This window comes from Pituophis catenifer, unplaced genomic scaffold, assembly GCF_029215685.1.
Source record: "Pituophis catenifer annectens isolate HBS135680 unplaced genomic scaffold, rPitCat1.0.hap2 SCAF_4, whole genome shotgun sequence".
In the NCBI taxonomy this organism is placed as follows: Eukaryota; Metazoa; Chordata; class Lepidosauria; order Squamata; family Colubridae; genus Pituophis; species Pituophis catenifer.
In genome coordinates, this window is record NW_027256884.1 from 2,814,187 (window position 1) to 2,834,598 (window position 20,412).

The 20,412-nt window shown below is 43.7% G+C and overlaps 1 protein-coding gene across 1 annotated transcript in view; it reads right to left on the reverse strand.

Annotated features, from left to right (window-relative positions):
• Positions 1-14,215: 14,215 nt before the first annotated feature.
• Positions 14,216-20,412, reverse strand: part of DGKH (diacylglycerol kinase eta) — a 109,335-nt gene continuing 103,138 nt past the window's right edge. Inside the window, 2 exon segments of the mRNA XM_070942767.1 lie at positions 14,216-14,305; positions 19,913-20,043. Of these exon segments, the coding sequence (XP_070798868.1) occupies positions 14,216-14,305; positions 19,913-20,043 (221 nt within the window).

Below are 20,412 nucleotides of genomic sequence, written 5' to 3' on the forward strand. Positions count from 1 at the left end.
TCCTCTTCTCCCTCCTCCTCCTCCTCCTTCTTCTCTTCTCCCTCCTCCTCCTCCTTCTTCTCTTCTCCCTCCTCCTCCTCCTCCTCCTCTTCTCCCTCCTCCTCCTCCTCCTCTTTTCCAGCACTGATGGTGTTACCATATCAGGTCACGAAAGGTCTACAAGAAAACCACCAAGCTTAGAGAGCACTGAGGAACCTCACACTCCTCCTCCTCCTCCTCCCTCTCCCAGCAACCATTACTCCCTCCTAGCACTGATGATGTTCCCTAGTTGGATCATAAAACGTCTGCAAGAAAACAAGCTCAAAGAGCACCAACAGTCCTTCTCCTCCACCTCCTCCTCCACGTCAACCCAACTCCCTTGTAGCACTGATGATGTTATCTAGTTCGGTAATGAAAGGTCTACAAGAAAACCACCCAGCTCAGAGAACACCAAGGACCCTACAGTCCTCCTCCTCCTTCCTCCTGCTCTTCCTCCTTCCCCTCCCTGCAACCATTACTCCCTCCTAACACTGATGATGTTCCCTAGTTGGATCATAAAACGTCTGCAAGAAAACAAGCTCAGAGAGCACCAAGGACTCTTCATGTCAACCCTCAGCTACAAATATTCTCCTTTATTGCGGCACAAATGGATGAGCACGGAAAGGAAATCCTTCCCCAGTTTGGAAACCCGCCCCCCTCCCCCCCAAAAAACTCCCTGGAGAGAAGACGGAGTGCTACTGGGGGGCCGCTGAACCTAAAGATTGTTATTGCTACTCAGGGGAAATGGTTTTGGGTGCTGCAAGAGGCAGTAGGGGTTTGAGGCTCCTCAAATGCAAACACACGAAAATTTTGCAGGTTTTTTTTTTTCCCCCTTGGGGTGCCCTCTGCAGCCTTACTCCAGTTTGAAGAAGCCAAATTAACCGAGTTTGCAGGTTTGGGTGAACCAAATAAACCATGTTCCTATTTTAAGCAATCGGCACTGGAGCAATAAAATGGGATTGTCTATCCTCGGGGGCCCTTTAAGACTGGAGAAGAATCTAGAGCTGTGTTTTTCAAACTTGGCCACTTGAAGGTATAAGGACTTCAACTCCCAGAATTCCCCAGCCAGCGTGAGGAATTCTGGGAGTTGAAGTCCACAAGTCTTGAAGAGTGGCCAACTTTGGAGATCTCTGGAATAGAAAATAGCCTAAAGATAATCACAATGTCAGTTTTGGGATCTGTACAAGCAGACACGCTCAGAACTCATTCACTACCTCTATGGCAGGGGTCCCCAAACTTGGCAGCTTTAAGACTTGTGGACTTCAACTCCCAGAATTCTCCAGCCAGCATTGCTGGCTGGAGAATTCTGGGAGTTGAAGTCCACAAGTCTTAAAGCTGCCAAGTTTGAAGACCTCTGCTCTATGGGATTAGGAGTAGCCACTCCTGGCTAGGGAACTCTGGGAGTTGAAGCCCACAAGTCTTAAAAGTCCTCAAGGTTGGACACCCTGCAGTTGAACAGTTAGTAGTCTCAAATCAGGTTACACAAGCAATGTATTGGCACAACAAAATGTATTTAAGTTTTGTAATAACCTAAACAAAGGAGGAGAGAAAACAAAACATGTTGCCCCAACAGACTTAACTACTTCAACAACAACCCAAAAGCAGCGGTGAAATCTGAACCGGTTTGCTACTGGATTGCTGGTCGCGTATGCGTGCTACACGCTAAGTGTGCATTGCGTGCACAGTACACGCCAAAAAGAGGCTTGGGAAGGTAAGTAGAACAGCGAGGGGGGGGGGAATCAGCTGTGCCGCGCGATTTAGCTTTGCTAGGAAGGAGGATTTCCTGCTTTCTAGCAAAGTTTAACCCCGCGGCACAGCTGATCGTTGGAAATACTGGTTCTGAGGCGGTGGTGAAATCTAAAATTTGTTGCTACCGGTTCTGTGGGCGTGGCTTGGGGGGGTAATGTGACTGGATGGGCATGTCCAACTTTTTTTTTTAACTTTTAAAACCATTTTTTTCTATATCTACCTCTTCTGCTGAAAAAATGCCTTTAAAAGCCTCTGATGATCCCAGCTGAGTTGCCTGATCGTCAGAGGCTTTTTTTTTTTTTAACTTTTAAAAGCATTTTTTCTTCGGCTGAAAAAATGCTTTTAAAAATAAAAAAAAAGCCTCTGATGATCACGTGGCTGGGACGAGGACACCAAGCCTTCGTCCGAGCCTTCCCCAGACTCCAGGACTGGCCCATGTTCCTCCCCAGCCTCCTCACTGTCCGACTCCGCTGCCAGCTCCACAGGCTGCTGGCGGACCACAACAGCAGCATGCCAGAAACCGGACTGTGAAAACAAGGGAAGCCCCATCAGTGGTGGGTTCCTCCCGGTTCGGTCCGGTTCGGCCGAGCCGGTAGCGGTGACGATATGATGTCACAGAACTGGTTCTCCCCCCCCGCCCTCCCCCCACCCACCCACGTTATTCTTACCTTTTATTTGGTCCCACCCAGTGGTGGGTTCCTCCCGGTTCGGTCCGGTTCGGCCGAGCCGGTAGCGGTGACGATATGACGTCACCGAACTGGTTCTCCTCCCCGCCCTCCCCCCACCCACCCACGTTATTCTTACCTTTTATTTGGTCCCACCCAGTGGTGGGTTCCTCCCAGTTCGATCCGGTTCGGCCGAGCCGGTAGCGGTGACGATATGACGTCACCGAACCGGTTCTCCCCCCCCGCCCTCCCCACCCACCCACGTTATTCTTACCTTTTATTTGGCCCCACCCCCAATCTATTGCTGCCTCCTGAGTCCCAGCTGATGACTAGAGGGAAAAAAAACTGTTTAAACTCTTGCCGCAGGGCTTCAAAGGGCCACCCTACAGCTGATCAGTGTTAAAAGAAAACAAATGAGTTGGGTTGTAAGTGTAAGGACTCATCGTAAGTGCGAGGACCTTCCAGAAATGACTCTGACCAGCTAGCCACACCCACCTAGTCACATGACCTCCAAGCCACACCCACAAAATAAGCCACGCCCACAGAACCGGTAGTAAAAAAAATTAGAACCCACCCCTGAGCCCCATCCATGGAATGCAGGTAGCAGGCGAAACCACACCCCCTCCGATCCACAGAAAAACCTCCAGGGGGTCAGTCCCTGAGCCCCAAAAGGTTGGGTGTTGCTGACTTAATTAAGATGGGCAGTGGAGAAATGTGACCCAACTTACAACAGTTCATTTTAGGGACTGAAGTTACAATGGCACTGGAAAAAAGGGGACTTAAGACCGTTTTTCACACTTATGACCTGTACAACATCCCCGTGGTCACATGATCAAAATCCAGATGCTTGGCAACTGGCATGTACTTATGACGGTTGGAGTGTCTCTAGACTGGCCATACCCAATCCCTGCAACCGTTCTTCATATATTTTAATCTCCAGGCGTTTAATCATCTTAGTTGCTCTTCTTTGCACTTTTTCCAAAGTCTTTTTTTTTTTTGTAATGCGGTGACCAAAATTGGATGCAGCATTCCAGGTGTGGTGTTACTAAGGCTTTACAAAGCAGTACTAAACCTTCACGTGATCCTGATTCCATGCCTCTGTTTAGACAACCCAGGATCGTATTAGCTTTTTTGGCTGCTGCCGCACACAGCTGACTCACTTTTAAGGGATTGTTCTGTCCCCAACCCCACGCACACACACCAACAGACGTTCAGGAGTTAAAGACCAAACCAGCCGGCAAAATCCTTTTCCTTATGATAACGGAACTTGGCAACAACCTAGTGGCTGCCTGCCAAGAGTTTATTATTTACAAAGAGGAGAGATAACTTCTCCCCACTTCTGATACATCAAAGGAAAGCAGCTCAATAATTACGGAATTAATCAAGTCCAGAGATACTCCAGCAAAGTCTTAAAGCAAAAGTCCGGCAATGCAGAATGGCGTGGAAGCTTTCTGCTTTGTTCGTCACAAGGTTTGACTGGCCACCACGCTCCCTTTTATATCCTGTGGGGTGTGGTCCAGTGACTCAGCCTAATCTCTGGCACGCCCTTTCTTCTGTTGTGCGCGCTTATCTCTGCGACGCTGGCGTGGATCCAGCCAAGACTCATTACCCTCATCACTGTCCACCTGTGGCTGCGTGGACGTGCTTGGCCCCAGCCCTATCTCTTGTCTTTCGGTGGACACTGAAGGCATTGCCAGAGAGGAGGGTCCTGGAGAGGGAGGCCTTGCCAACTCCTCCCCTTCACTCTCGGAGTCCTCTCCTGCCAATGACACAGGCTCCGGTAACGGCGCCACAACAGGGATCGTCCACTAGGACTCCAAGGTCTCTCTCACAGTTACTATTTTTGAACCAGGTTTCACCTAATCTGGACTTGTATCTTTGGTTTTTTCCTGCCTAGGTGTAAAACCTTTGTTTTTTCCACATTAAATTTCACGTTGTTGGATAGGGCCCATTGTTCAAGTCTGTCAAGATCGTTTTGGATCTTTGGAGCTTGTGTATTTTGGGTGTTGGCTATTCCTGCCAGCTTAGTTTCATCTACAAATTTGATGAGTTCCCCTTCTATTCCCTCATCTATGTCTTTTATGAAGAATACTCGGCCTAAGATGGAACCTTGTGGTACCCCAATGCCAGGGATAGTATTCACTTACCTTTGCCGCAAATGTGAGCGTGAGTGCAGAGCATCAAAAATGGGCTGTGATGACATCCAGGCAGGTGGGCGGAGCCTCCCATAGCAGCCGCTACCGATTCGCCCGAACCGGATAGAACCGGATGAATATCACTACTGCCCCACTGCTTACTTCCCTCCTTGTAGACGTAGCACCGTTAAGGACTACTCATTGAGTACAGTTTATCAGCCAGCTACAAATCCATCTGGCGGTTGACGCTGTCTATCCCACATTTTTCTCGTTTAATTTTAAGTGTTCCCATCCTGCTCTTGTCTTTCAGGCTGTTTGGATCTACTGAATGCTTTTATTATTATTTTTACCTTTCTTCAAATATAACCCTCCTTCTTTAAAATTAAAAAAAAAAAACACCCCATGGGTGTTTAAATCCGCTAAATCGAACTTTGGGGGGGGAAATGTTAAAAAGACACACCAGGATTTTGTATGCATGTGTTTATTTCGGAAGGAAGATCAAATAAGCCCCCTTGAAAAGAAGGGCTCTTGTAAAAGTAGAATAAAGTCAATTATCGTTTCCAACAGCATACAAAAATACACGTCTCCGTGACTTCCATACAATAATAAATAAGTAATCATGCGTCCAATGATAGAAAGGCACAAAAAAAAAACTGGTCACTTAAGGAATCATAAAATTACTATTAACAGAACCGCCCAAATAATCTGTACACAGCAATGTAACAATATATCCCAAAGGTGCAAAACACATTAAAACATCTTTCAAAATAGTATATGCAATAAATATCTCGGTTTTCATATATATATATATTTTAAAAAATAAACCTGTGCTGCTGTAAACAGTTTGTAAACAACCAAAACTCATTGCTTCTTTAAAAAAAAAATACTAGTAAATAAAAATTCCCAAACTTAAAAGTATTCTCTGCTCAGCAGATTTCATCACGGATTTAAGATTTAAATTTTTTTGATTATTATTATTATCATCATTATTGTAACCCTAGGCAGAAATAACAGCCCGGGTGATTTTCAAAATATGCCAAAGGGTCTCTCTAATTTGGAGAGCCTAGAGATTGGATACAGGGCTTTGAAAGCTGCTGATAGCCAATGGAAAATTCACACATTTTTTTCTATTTATCTATTTATCTCTGCCTGGATTACAGATCTATTTCTCATGATCGGTATACCTGTAAAGAAATTAAAATGACAAAACTAATCTTTGCAGTACAGGTAGACCTCGACTTAGGACCACAATGGACACCCAAAATTTCTGTTGTTAAGCGTGACATTTGTCCCTTTCTTGCCACAGTGAATCGCTGCCGTTGATAAATCAGTAACCCGGTTGTTAAGTGAATCCGGCTTCCTCCATGGACATTGCTTGTCAGATGGTCGCAAAAGGAGGATCACATGACCTTAGGACGCTGCGCCTGTCATAAATATGAAGCAGGTACCAAGTGTCTGAATTTGGATCACGTGATTGTGAGGATGCTACAAAGGGCGTAACTGTGAAAAACGGTCGTAAGTCGCTTTTTTCAGCGCCGTTGTAACTTTGAACGGTCACTAAACGAACTGTTGTAAGTCGAGAACTACCTGTAATTTGCAAATCAACTAATAATCACATGGACGGAGATCATTTAGATTGTTTCAGCCTCTGGCTGACTCTGGATGTCGCCATACTTCAACTCATTGCAATCAATGGGGCATTGTATATGGCTAACATAACTCCCATTAATTGTAGTGAACTCTTGGCATAATTAATTTGGTTCCTACATCTATTTAAAAATAGAGGGATTGGCGTATTCACCATTCTCCAAAGAGGAATGAAATCAAGCACAGAAATGTTAGCTACTGCTAAATCACACGCATGGGGAACAAAATTGTGACTTTCATCTACGTCCTGATTCTAGAGAAAAAAATAACTGTTTTATGAGTCCGCATAATATTTTTTAACCTAACTGGCTTTTTCACTTAGTATTTTAAAAAAAAAGTCAAACCACTTTAAATTTTATGAAATAGTTGGCAAAAAATGGAGATTCTGATGTCTAGACTGGTGTTACCCAACCTTGGAAACTTTAAATTGTGTTGGCTTCTAATCCCAGCCAATCGTGAAGTCCATAAAAAGCTTAAAGCTTCCAAGGTTGAGTAACATCGAGCTATAATCTCATCTAGATGTTCCTATTATTTCTGTATTAAGAAATCCGATTTTCCGTAATCCCCATTATTTATCACTTGTGCAATTTTTCCAAGAATTGAATTAAAACCAAGCATAATATAGGAAAATATTTACAAATCTAACAGTTGGGAATTTTATTCCGTTTCTTCAAACTGAGAGTGGCTTTAGAAGCATATGATTTCTTATTAACAGAGTTGGAAGGGACCTTGGAGGTCGTCTAGTCTGACCCCATGCTTAAGCAGGGGGCTCTATACTATATTGGACAAATTAATAGATTCAAATCAAATAACTTTAACGCCATCCAGATCCAGTCCTTTCCTGCTTATGGTTCTACGGTGCATTATCAAAAGCTTGTTTAAAAACTGACTAGGATTTTTTTAAAAAGAGAGAGATTACAGGTAGTAATCTCTCTTGATTTACAACAATTCATTTAGTGACCATTTGAAGTTACAATGGCACAAGAATGGGAAAAGGAGAGGAAGAAGGAAGGGGAAAGAAGAGCAGGAGAGAGGGTAAGAAGGGGAGGAAGAAGAGAGGAGAGGGGAAAGAGGAAAGGAAGTAGGAAAGGAAAGGAAAGGAGAGGAGGAATGAGGAAAGAAGAAAGAAAGGAGGAGAAAGAAAGAAAGGGAAAAAGGAAAGCTTGTAGGAAAACAAAAGAAGGAAATGGTAAAAGAGCAGACCCGAACAAATAATTAATTAATTACCTAATGGAAGTTAAAGAAGAAGATGAACGAACAATGGATAAAGATGGATAAAAGACTGTACATTTAAACATGTTGATGAAAAATAAAAATAAAAAACTTTTTTCAAAAAAAAAAGTTACAATGGCACTGAAAAAAGTGACTTACGGCTGTTTTTTCACACTTTGCAGCATTTCCACGGTCACATGATCAAAATTCAGAGGCTTGGCAATTGGCATGTACTTATGACAGTTGCAGCATCCCGGGGCACATGATCCTCTTTTGCGACCATCTGATAAACAGATTCACTTAAAAACCGCCTTACTAATTTAACAATTGCAGGGACCTACCAACTGTGGCAAGAAAGGTTTTATATATATATATGTATATAATGTGTAAACACGTACTAAGTATCTCACACTGCGTATTTTGTTTTAACACCGCTGTGCTTTTTAATCTCTTCTTTGATTTTTAACTTGATGACTTTTCAGGACTTTCCCTTACCATCAGCACGGTACCGAAGTTCCTTACTTCTAATTCAGATAACTGATTCCTCGGTTTCTCAAATTGCAAATTCATTATTTCTTTTATGCCTGCCCCCTCCCCCAAGCCGTATTTTCCCCATTTTACAGAGTTATATATAGATTTTCTATGAAATACATTTCTTGCTCCAAACATTGGGTTGTCTGGGTATTTAATTTGCTTAACAATACAAATTTGCACTGTTAATCTCCACCCCCTTTTTCCCCAACCATTGGTAAAATAAATTCCATGTTTGATAGTATTCTACATTCTCTTTCTCTTTAATTTTCAATGTCAATCTATCCATTTCTGCACAATCTAGCATCTTCTTCACTATCTCTTCATCTCACGGTATATCTTCATTTTTTTCCAGTATTGTGCGAATATAATCCTCGTTGCTGTTAAAATGAAGATCCTTAATTTTGAATGACAGGTTCAAACCGACCCTATCGATATAGAATTAAAACCCATTTCTATATCAGTAGGGTGCTGGAACCCAGAGTTAAGATTCAGGATTATGTGTTTCATTTTCCACCGATAATGGCACACTCACTCAACAATAAGAATTTTGCATTCTCCGAAGCACTTAAGGCAGGACAAGAAACAACGGATGGAAACTCACCAAGGAGAGAAGCAACCTGGAACTAAGCAGAAATTTCCTGACAGTGAGGACAATTAACCAGTGGAACAGTTTGCCACCAGAAATTGTGGATGCTCCAACACTGAAGGTTTTTAAGAAGAGATTGGGCAACCATTTTGTCTGAAATAGTACAGAGTGTCCTGCCTGAGCAGGGGGTCAGACTAGAAGACCTCCAAGGTCCCTTCCAACTCTGTTATTCTGTTATTCTTCGACTAAGTAGATCAACACTAAATATATCACACTGTGGCTGTCGAACGCTGGGAAAACCAGGAGATTGGAGCAGATCGAATGAATGCAGGTAGTTCTCCACTTACAAAAATTCATTTAGTGAACGTTCGAAGTTACAGCGACACGGGGAAAAAGTGACCGATGGACGTTTTTCACCCTTACGACCATTGCAACATCCCATGGTCAGGCGATCAAAATTCAGCCGCTTGGCCACTGACTCATATTTAAGATGGTCGCAGTGTCCCACAGTCACGTGAGCTACCTTTTGCGATCTTCCGACAAGCAAAGTCAAAACGGGGAAGCCAGATTCACTTAACAACCGTGGCAAGAAAGCAAATGTAAAATGGGGCAAAACTCACTCAACGAATGTCTCGCTTAGCAACAGAAATTTTGGGGTCCTTTGTGGTCGTACGTCGAGGACCACCTGTGTTAAACTGGCAACCCACCTTCCAGGTGTATCCACAAAGAAGGAAGTCAAAAATAAATTTCAAGATTGGGACGCAGTGGTGGGTTTCAAATTTTTTTACTACCGGTTCTGTGGGTGTGGCTTGGTGGGCATGGCATGGCTTGGTGGGCATGGCATGGCTTGGTGGGCGTGGCATGGTGGGCGTGGCAGGGGAAGGATACTGTAAAATCTCCATTCCCTCCCCACTGCAGAGGAAGGTTACTGCAAAATCCCCATTTCCTCCCGATCAGCTGGGACTCGGGAGGCAGAGAATAGATGGGGGCGAAGCCAGTTAGAAACCATATTTACCGGTTCTCCGAACTACTCAAAATTTCCGCTACCGGTTCTCCAGAACTGGTTAGAACCTGCTGAAACCCCACCTCTGATGGGACCCCTAGTCCTTGATTGTAGGCCTTTTTTAAACCCTTGTACGCATCCGCTTGCTATCTTCAAGAAAAAAATTTAGGACTATAGGAATCAAATAACTGTGAGTTATTATGCGTTAGGGGGGGAAAACACAATAGCTATGCTGACTGAATACAGTTTTTCTAAAAGGGCTTTCTTTTTATTTTCCGGACTGAAAAAAAACAAAAAGAAAGATTAAGATAAAAACACAGTTAGAAAGAACAACTAACTTTTTGTGCGAATTTAGAACACCGCTTTAATTAAGTCACAAGGAAGCAGCAGGGAAAATTCTATTTCAAGGAATTTTTTTTTCTTTTTTAAAAAATCTAATTTTCTGCATTCGGGATATTCTAGCTAATGCATTGTTCCCTTCCCTAGAACAGCATATTAATATTCCGAAAGGGGAAAAGCACAGAGCGAGTAATCGTGGCTAAATTAAGAATAATTATAGCCTCTTTTTCGGTCCATGCCAGCCTTCTGTTATTTCCTTTTTTTTTAACCCACAAGGGTTTAAAAAAGAAAAAGAAAAAGTATTATTGTGCATAGCAGAGCGGTATTTGCAACTCTGTGAGCCAAGAATGCGATAGGTATGGCAAAATATCAAAATGAGTGTAGTTAACAAATGCAATCTGGGGCAAATATTGATGTAAACGCTGAGAAAATACGTAAACTTCCCACGAAGGTTTCTGTAAGTGAGGTCGGTTTACAAGTGATTTGCTTTCCAAGCCAAATCCCTGTTGCTTTCCTTTGCTTTGCACACAATTCCATGAAAAGTGTTTGCACATATCCACTAAGCCATCTTAAATCTTAAGTAAGTAAACATTTAATATATTTCATATTCCCCTTCTTGAGTAGATGTTGCTATCTTTAGTGGCAGTTAAGCTTTGAAAGGCTTGTTCTAAAGTTAATTTCTGTGACTTTCAGTAATTTTAGTACAGGAAATCCTCGTTTTACAACAGTTCCTTGATTGACCGGCATTGAAAAAAATGACATGATCGGTTTTTTTCACACAACCGTTGTGGTCAGGTGATCAAAATTCAGAGGCTTGGCAACTGGCATGTACTTATGACGGTTGTAATTTCCCAGGGTCATGTGATCTCCTTTCGCGACCTGCTAACAAGTCGAACAGTCACTAAATGAATGGTTATAAGTCGAGGACTATAGCTGACACTAGCCAAGAGGACAAAAACTTAGTTTAATGTGAGAAGCAGGACGTTGGGGTTGTTAGAGAAACCCAACCTGGAAACAAACTATTGAACTAGAGTTGAGGGTCTGACTGTTTGGAGAAATGGAATTCAGTCCTGATTCAGACACAATCTTCAGTTCCCTGTATAATGGTTAGCTTGTAATGGTTTAAAAGCTGGCGGAAGGAATTTAAGAGCCCACAAATGGGAAATCCCACAGGCGCTTTTTCCAAAGGACAACTGAACTTGGTTTTTTTCAGAATAGAATAGAATAGAATAGAATAGAATAGAATAGGATAGGATAGAATAGAATAGAATAGAATAGAATAGAATAGAATAGAATAGAATAGAATAGAATAGAATAGAAAATAGAAAATAGAAAATAGAAAATAGAAAATAGAAAATAGAAAATATACAGAATAGAACAGAACACAACAGAACAAAACAGAATAGAATAACAGAGTTGGAAGGGATCTTGGAGGTCTTCTAGTCCAACCCCGTGCTCAGGCAGGAGACCCTATACCAGTGACGGCTAACCTTTTTGCCGTCGCGTGACAAAAGCAGGGGGAGCATGAGGGGGTCGCGGGCGCGCAGGCCCACATCCATAATTCAATGCGCCCTGCCCTCCCGCATGCATGTGATCTCCCCACGCTTCCCCCTGGTTTTGGCATGCGATGGCCCGGTGGGCCTGGTAGGCCTGTTTTTCTCCCTCCCCAGGCTCCAGAGGCTTTCTTGAAGCCTGGGGAGGGTTAAAACAGCCCTCCTCACCCTGCTGGAGGCCGTCCGGAGACCAGAAACGGCCCATTTCCCGACTTCCGGTGGGACTGGAAGGCCCATTTTTCACCCTCCCCAGGCTTCAGAGGCTTTCTAGGAACCTGGGGAGGGCGAAAACAGCCTTCCCCACCCACTCGGAGGCCCTCCGGAGGCTGGAAACGGCCCATTTCCCAACTTCCGGTGGGACCGGAAGGCCCGAAAATCAGCTGGCCGGCGCGGACATGCGCTCTGGAGCTGAGCTAGGGCAACAGTTGCATGCCCACCAATATGGCTCCGTGTGTCACCTGTGGCACGCGTGCCGTAGGTTCACCATCACGGCCCTATACAATTTCAGACAAACGTTTGTCCAATCTCTTCTTAAAAACTTCTAGTGTTGGAGAATTCACAACTTCTGGAGGCAAGTCATTCCCTGATTAATTGTTCTGTCAGGAAATTTCTCCTTAATTCCAGGTTGCTTCTCCCCTTGATTAGTTTCCATCCATGTGTCAGTGCTTCGACGCTGGCATAGAGAGCAGAGGAGACAGAGAGATAAGCTCTGAACTTTTGCCTGCTAAATCCCTTTGAAGTCGGGTTGTCGTGGAAATGAAGGCGGGAGACATTCCTGGGAAATGACGAGACAAGAAGTCTGAAGAATGACTTGGAAGATAGCCAATGAGAAGCAGAGATTTGGGGATTGGAAAGGGAGGGATTGGGGGGCAAAAGGTCAGTCTTGTCCGCATCGAGTCATGATCTGGTGGCTGTGCTCAATTAAAGAAAAGATTTCCTTAAAGATTGGCAGTTTGGAAATTCATTTATTTTGAGATAGCATCGAAGTCTGACACCATGGCTTCTTGTCCTGCCCTCAGGTGCTTTGTTTCGCTTCTGTTTCGCTTCTCATCCAAGAAGCTTCTTCTGTTCACTTCAGTTCTCTTCACTGAGAATTGAAGAAGCTTCTAGGATGAGAAACGAAACATTTTCAAAGGAATTAAGAAAGAAGAAGAAAGTCCAGTTGTCTTTTGGAAAAAAACACCTGTGGGAAAACCTTGACCTTGGATGATGGAGAATCTCCATAGACAACTGCGGTGGCTGTTGGGAGCTGTAGTTCATTCAGAGTGGGCCCACCATCGAGATACCATCTTAACTTTTCTGGATTCCTCTGTTGATCTTCCTGGATTCCACAATATCTAGAATCCGAGGTTTCCTGGCTCTGAAGCGGATGCATGATTTTCAGCAAAAAGGAATGTCTTTTTTCTGCTCCAATCAACCAAATTTTCCAGTCCATATTAACAAAATGGTTGGATAACAATACTTCTGATGAGTTAAATCCATCTCTAAACTGATTTTTTTAAAAATATATATATAATTGGCTTAATGCATGCATTAAAGACCAGGCTCTGTAATCTTTCCATATTTCATTAAAATTGCATAATCTTGATGTTCGTCGGATCTGATGCACTTCGAGTCGCTCGGCCGCCACATTTTGACGCTCAGACGTCGGAGGTTCAACTTGAGTTTGCTTTTAAGGAAGTGAGTAAGCGTTGCATATTTTATCAACCATGAGGTTGATAAAAGGTTCAGATCATTCTCCCTCAGGAAACCAAATCCTAAACCTGCCGTGTTCTAGCAATTTTCAAAATACTCTGAAATTACCCGAAGCCAGAGTAGAAGACGTTTTTCACGGCTAGAATACGGCAATTATGTCCACCACACACAGCGTGTTTCTATCACATCAGGAGAAAAAAAATAAAATCCCTAACACCTACCCACCCCCTGAAAAAAAAACAGTAATAAATTAAACCTTATTAAAACAGATATAAAAGTTATTCAAGTGTAAGAAGTTATCATGCAAACAGGCAGGCGTTTTGGGCGTTTTGGCATGTCCGTTCACGGCATCCAACGTTATTTTCGGCCAATGAGGGGGGGAAAAAACCCGAGAGAAGGATGGTTTTGAGGTACCACCGAAACATCCGGATGGGATCGAGTCTACGAAGACACTGGAGGCTCTGGATAAAGTGAAGCTTCAAGGATTTGTCAAAACAGAACAATCTCATTTTGTAAAATGATTTGTCATTTGCAAATTGAAAGAACCTGAAAGGATTATCAGGGTCCAAATAACGTACATGCTACCCAGGAAATGTGGCGGTGTTGGTTTGTTTTTTTACTGTAATGGAGACATTTTGATTACTTCTCGTAATATATTTCACAGGCTTTTTAGACCCACAAAAGAATAGTGCGGTGGCCTAGAAGTGGAGCTCTTGCCTCACAATCAGGAGGCTGTGAGTTCGATCCTAGGTAGATAGATATTTCTCTCTCTGGGCACAATGAGAATATATCTGCTGGACAAAACTCTGCATTGGCGACAGGGAAGGGCATCCGGCCAGTAAACACTCAGCTCCATTCAGTTGCCAAGACTCCACCCCGCAAGGGATTATCGGGTCATTAAAAGATTGATTTAGAACCACAAAACCTTTTGGATACTCTCATTCAGCTGGTTCATCAAACCTCGCCCCGATCAGAGTTAATGCTCTTCTCACAACCTGGCATTTACTCGCCCGGAAGGAATCCACGTCCTTCTACACCTTTGTGTAAATAGCACTTCCTCGACGGAGCAGCTGGCACAGCTACAGTTCCGGTAACGGTGGGCTCCTGCCAAATTCTTTAATTCCCTGAAGAATTCGCTTCATATGACCCACTTTCGTTATCCCCAAATCCTACGGTACAAGGGAGAAGACAGATTCATTCCCAGAAATCCAGAGTAGCAGAACATCATTTAACTTTCGGCAATAAAGCTAGTTTAGAGAGCGCCCATTTTAGACAATTAGTCCATTTTTTTCCCATACATATCAACTTATTTAGACAGAGTGGTGCGGTGGCCTAGAGGTGGAGTTCTCGCCTCACAATCAGGAGACTGTGAGTTCGATTCTACATAGAGGCAGATATTTCTCTCCCTGGGCCCAATGAGAATATATCTGCTGAACAAAACTCCGTATTGGTGACAGGAAGGGCATCTGGCCATTAAAACACTCTGCTAGCTCCATTCAGTTGCCCAGACTCCACCCCGCAAGGGATTACGAGGTCTTTAAATGATGATAATGATATCAACTTATTTAGACACTGAATTGTGTTTCCAAGGAAATGTTTTGTACAAGAAGTGGTGCTGACTATTTTTTCCCTGCATTCTTTATTTCTTAGATTTTTAAACATACATTCTTGATTTGTCTCCCTGGAATGTGGAATGACACCAAATCAAATTGTAAACATTTGTTTCTTGAATGACATTATGGAAATTACCGTTTTGCCGTAGCATTTTCAAATATCCAGCAAGGCAAGTAAAATAAAATAACCAGCAACAGTCTTAAATAACAGGGGAAGCATTAGGAAATCTAGCAGAACAAAATAGGCATCAGGAAAACCTGTCCGACATCATGTATAAAATTGATTTTAGATCACAGACAAAACCTCTTGTGCAGGATGTCGTCATACCACAAAGTGTTTTTTGTTCTATTTTTAAAAAATATGGTTGGAGGCCCATCTTTGTAAGATTTCACGTTCAGAAATCAGAAACCATCTGTAAAGCTCAAGATCAATGTGGAACAGCGCAGGAAAGCAGAAATACATTACTTTTAAAACAAAACAGAAAATTGCGTCTTGAAATCCCTCTAAATGTTTACAGGCAGTCTTTTTTTTTTTTTTTTTTTTTTAATTTGATTTATATGCCGCCCTTCTCCGGAGACTCAGGGCTGCTTACAATGTGCTCAGCAATAGCCTTCATACTTTTGTATATTTTTATACAAAGTCAGCTTATTGCCCCCACAAACTGGGTCCTCATTTAACCTACCTTAGAAAGGATGGAAGGCTGAGTCAACCTTGAGCCTTGGAGAGATTCGAACCAGCAGTAAATTGCAGGCAGCTGTGTTAATAACAGGGTGCTTTAAACCACTGTAGTACCAAGGCTATAGTACACTGTAGTACATAAGTCTTCAACTTATGACCATTAGGAACTGGGTTCATTATACAATCATTAAGTCGTGACACTTGTCACACTTTTAATGACCTTTTTATTGCGGCGGTCCTTAAGTGAATCTGCCGTTATTAAGCGAACGCTGTGGTCCAGGGGTGGGTTCTAAAATTTTTTACTACCGGTTCTGTGGGCGTGGCTTATTTTGTGGGCGTGGCTTGGGGGTAATGTGACTGGGCAGATGTGGCCAACTTTTTTTTTTTAAAAACTTTTAAAAGCATTTTTTCTACAATCTTAAGAGGTTGCAGAAAAAAATGCTTTTAGAAGCTTCTGACGATCAGGCAACTCAGCTGGGATCACCAAAGGCTTTTAAAGGCATTTTTTTTCCCTACAACCTCTTCGGCTGAAGAGGTTGCAGAAAAAAATGCTTTGAAAAGCCTCTGACGATCCCAGCTGAGCCGCGCAATCATCAGAGGCTTTTTTTTTAACTTTTAAAAGCATTTTTTCAGCCGCAGAGGTTGTAGAAAAAATGCTTTTAAAAGTTTTTTAAAAAAAAGCCTCTGATGAGGTGGGCGGGGTAAGCGAGTGGCGACCAGGCCGGGGACCGGTTCGGGGGCGTGGCCAGCCAATGTTATTACCGGTTCTCCGAAACTACTAAAAATTTTTACTACCGATTCTTGCGAACCGGTGCAAACCGGAAGCAACCCACCACTGCTGTGGTCATTACGCAAATTCATTGTTTGCTGGGGGGCTGTTTTTGCTGAAAATAGAGGAGCAAACACCAGCTTTCCGCAAAAATATTACACAGGCGGTCCTCGACGTACGACCAAAATTGAGACCTAACTCTCTGTTGCTAAGCGAGATGTTAAGTGAGTTCCCCCTCATTTTACAACCTTTCTTGTCCCGCTTGTTAAAGTGAACCACTGCCGTTGTTAAATTAGCCACGCAGTTGTTTAAGTGAATCTGGCCTCCCCATCGACTTTGCTGGTCAAAAAGTCGTAAAAGGGGATCACGTGACCCCAGGACGTTACAACCATCATAAGTACATGCCAGTTGCCAAGCCAAGTGACCCTGGGGATGCTGCAATGGTCAAAAGTGTGAAAAATGGTCGTAAGTCACTTTTTGCAGTGCCGTCTGAATGGTCGCTAAATGAACTGTAAGTCGGGAACTTAGAAGCCACAGTCCCGTATCTGCAGGATGGTGCAAACCACCATCAATGTTGGCCAGTTGCTAAGTGCTTGAATGGTAAACATGTAACCACGGAGAGAGTGGCCCTTGGAACTGGGTCATATAAGTGCCTTTTTATAGGGGGGGAGGCGGGGGGTCCGTTGTAACTTTGAATGGTTGCTAAGGAAGCGGTTGTAAACCTTGGGGTTTTCAGTTCGCACAGAACCAGTGGTGGGATTCAAATAATTTAACCCCTGGTTCTCTGTTCTAATGACCAGCTGGGTGGGTGTGGCCATGGTGGGCGTGGCCAGGGGGTGTGACAGGCAGCAATTGGCCTCCTGCATCCCCCTGGGAGCAAAAAATGGGCCACGGGGGGGCACTGCCCCGCCGTGCCCCATTTTGGGCCTAGTAGGTCTCCCTGCAGCCTCCTGGGAGCAAAAACAGAGCGTGTGGGGACTCCTGGAAGCAGTGGGGCAGCTAGCAATTTAACTACCGGTTCTCCCAAACCGGCCTGAACCAGCTGAATCCCCCCACTGCACAAAAGCCTACCCAGGGCCACTGTTCGTAGCTCATGGGGTCCCAAACTTCCTTTTTTCAAGAAGCAACTCGTCTTCCTTGTTTTTTCTTTGAAGACGTTTCGCTTCCCATCCAAGAAGCTTCTTCAACTCTGAGTGGGAAATGAAAAATGGAAGGATTTCCACTCAAGAGCTGAAGAAGCTTCTTGGATGAGGAGCAAAACATCTTCAAAGAACAAACCAAAGAGTCTAGTTGCCTCTTGAAAAAAGCACCTTTGGGACAACCATGAACCTGGAGGACGGAGAATCTCCACAGACAATCAGCTCACGGAGTAATTCATGTGTAAGTTTCAAGAGGTTTACTTCCTGCCTTGCTGGCGTTGCAGCCTCCAAAGCCCTTCGTTCAAAATCCAGAATTTCCACATTAATTTGTATTTCCCTAGTTATGCACTGCTGCCCTCCTATGCTCATTTCGATTAATGCTTCCACTGACCGGTTCCAGTTTACGACGGCCTGACAGCAGAGCAATACAACAAGAACTCACAGTCTCGCCAAGCTTGGTTATTAAAGAAATTTTGGGGGTCAATATGATCTTCCCTAAAATTAATAAACATAATTGGTTATCCTGCACTTTCTGTTCTGTTCTCCTAAACTCCACACGAAGATGGGTAATTCTCAATGCACCATATTCGTTTAGTGACCATTCGAAGTTACAACGTCCCTGAAAAATGTGACTTCTGACCGTTGTTCACGCTGACATCCCCGTGGTCGCACGATCAAAATTCAGACGCTTAGCGACCGACTCATATTTATGACGGTTGCAGTGTCCCGCGGTCACGCCATCCCCTTTTGCGACCTTCTGACCAGCAAAGTCGATGGGGAAGCCAGATTCGCTTAATGACCATCTTACTAACTTAATAACGGCAGTGATTCACTCAGCAACGGTGGCAAGAAAGGTCGTAGAATGGGGCAAAGCTCCCTTAAGAACTGTTTCGCTTAGCAACGGATAATATGGGCTCCATTGTTGTCGTAAGTCAAGGACCCTCTGCAGACAGACTTATTTCTGTAACTTCAGCAGTGTACAGAGCTGTACGGGTAAACACACCACAGGTGTTACTATGATACGAAGTCCAATGCAGGTAAACCTTTCGAAGATGTTTTATCTGAGTTCTTTGTGCTTGTGTGTGTACATGCTCTGCTTTTAGCATTGTGCAATGCTTTGTAAATAATTTGGAAGCATACAACAGTACAAATGTAGCATCCATCTGCAGCTTTTTAAAGCAACCGAGTCCTCACCCAGAATCACATTGCTGCTCTCCGTAATCCAGGAAAAGGTGCGGTTGCTTTAAAGAGCCACCCAAAGATGCTGTTTTTGCTCTTGGAATCAAATCCAGAGCTCTAATTGCTATATTGATTTTTTGGTATCCACTCTCTGTTGTCGTTTAGGCCCCGAACCAACCTAAATGCTTGTTTTAACATGCAAACTGGATGTTAAACATCTCTCTCTCTCTCTCTCTCTATTATTGTATCTGACGATTTGTGTTTTTGTAGATTAGGAAGGACGGGAGAAGTACACATACACCACAAATAACAATAAACAAAAAACACAATGAAACCCACACTGAACAAAATAAGAGCTTGGTTTCTTCCCCACCCTCCAGCCCCCTTTCTTTGTGGCAGCATCTCAAATACTGGAATATTGCTATCATGTCTCCCCTAGTCAGGGATGAAATGCTACCGTTCGCTCCAGTTTGGGCAAACCAGTAGTGATAAAAACTACCAGTTCGCCCGAACCGGTAGATAAAAAAAAGCTACCGGTTCGTTTGAACCGGTATTTCCAACGATCAGCTGTGCCGCGCAGTTTATATTAGCTAGATAGCAGGAAATCCTGCTTTCTAATGAAACTAAATCACGCGGCACAGCTGTTCCCCACCCCTTGCTATTCTACTTACCTACTGAAGTCTTCTTTTTCCACGCGCAGTGCGCATTTGGTGCGCAATGTGCATGCGCGCATGGAACGTGTTTTTGGTGTGTGTTGTGCATGCTCGCACAGCACGCTTTTGGTGCACAGTATGGATGCGCACACACAGCGTGCTTTTGGTGGGCAGCAAACTGATGATGATCCACGGAGGATTTCACCACTGCCCCTAATCCTTTTTTTCTCCAGATTAGCCATACCCAGTTCCTGCAACCTCTTCTTCATATGTTTTTGTCTCCAGGCCTTTCATCATTTGAGTTGCTCTTCTTTGCACTTTTTCCAAAGTCTCAACGTCTTTGTGACCAAAACTGGATGCTGTATTCCAAGTGTGGCCTTACTAAGGCTTTATAAAGCGGTACTAATACTTCTCGTGATTTTGATTCTATGCCTCTGTTTATACAACCAGGGATTGTGTTAGCTTTTTTGGCCGCTGCCGCACAGGGCATGGCTCACGTTTGTCTCTAAGAGTCTCTAAGACCTCTTTCAAAAGGAAAATACTTGTCCTTCTTATTCTCACCAGACAGAGAAATTCAGCCTAACAAGACAGCCATTTTTGGCCAGGGGGGGGAGTTATGCAGGGTTGCGTGTTAAAAAGCCAAGCTACAAGCACATCGCTGGGACGGGAAAAGAGAGGAAAAGCTTTCATCCATTTTTTTTTTGAAATGCTCTTAAGGCAGAAAAAGTAACACAAGGCCAATACCTTCAGATCTCGCCTCTCCAGGTGTAAAAGTTCGGCCCCTCGGATGTCGTGGCTGATGAAAGTTTCTCTGTATTCTCCCAAACTCAGCAGGTCCAACCAAGAAGCGACTTCATCCGTGCCCCATTTCTGAACTACCAAAGTTAAGAGCAAAACCCCCTTAATTTTTTTTTTTTTTCCTACATGCTGGGCACAGCACAACAAGCAAAGGGTTAGGCCGTAGAAGGCGGGAAACGGAAGAGAAGAGAGCAGCGCGGTGATAGCGGAAGTCACGCTGACATGCGGGTTAAAAGTAGGGAAAACCCAGGAATCTGAGGACTGCCTGGATCTTAGCCATGCTCTCAGCTCCAACATCCAGCTACTACGCCGTCAAGCGTCTCGATGCCAACTCATTAGCTTGACTAATTAGGATTGGTGCTGCCTATAGGTATTCCAGGATGTGCAAATTGCAATCTATTATTTCCAATAAAAGTGAATAATTTGTAGGTGGAAATGAGAGGCCC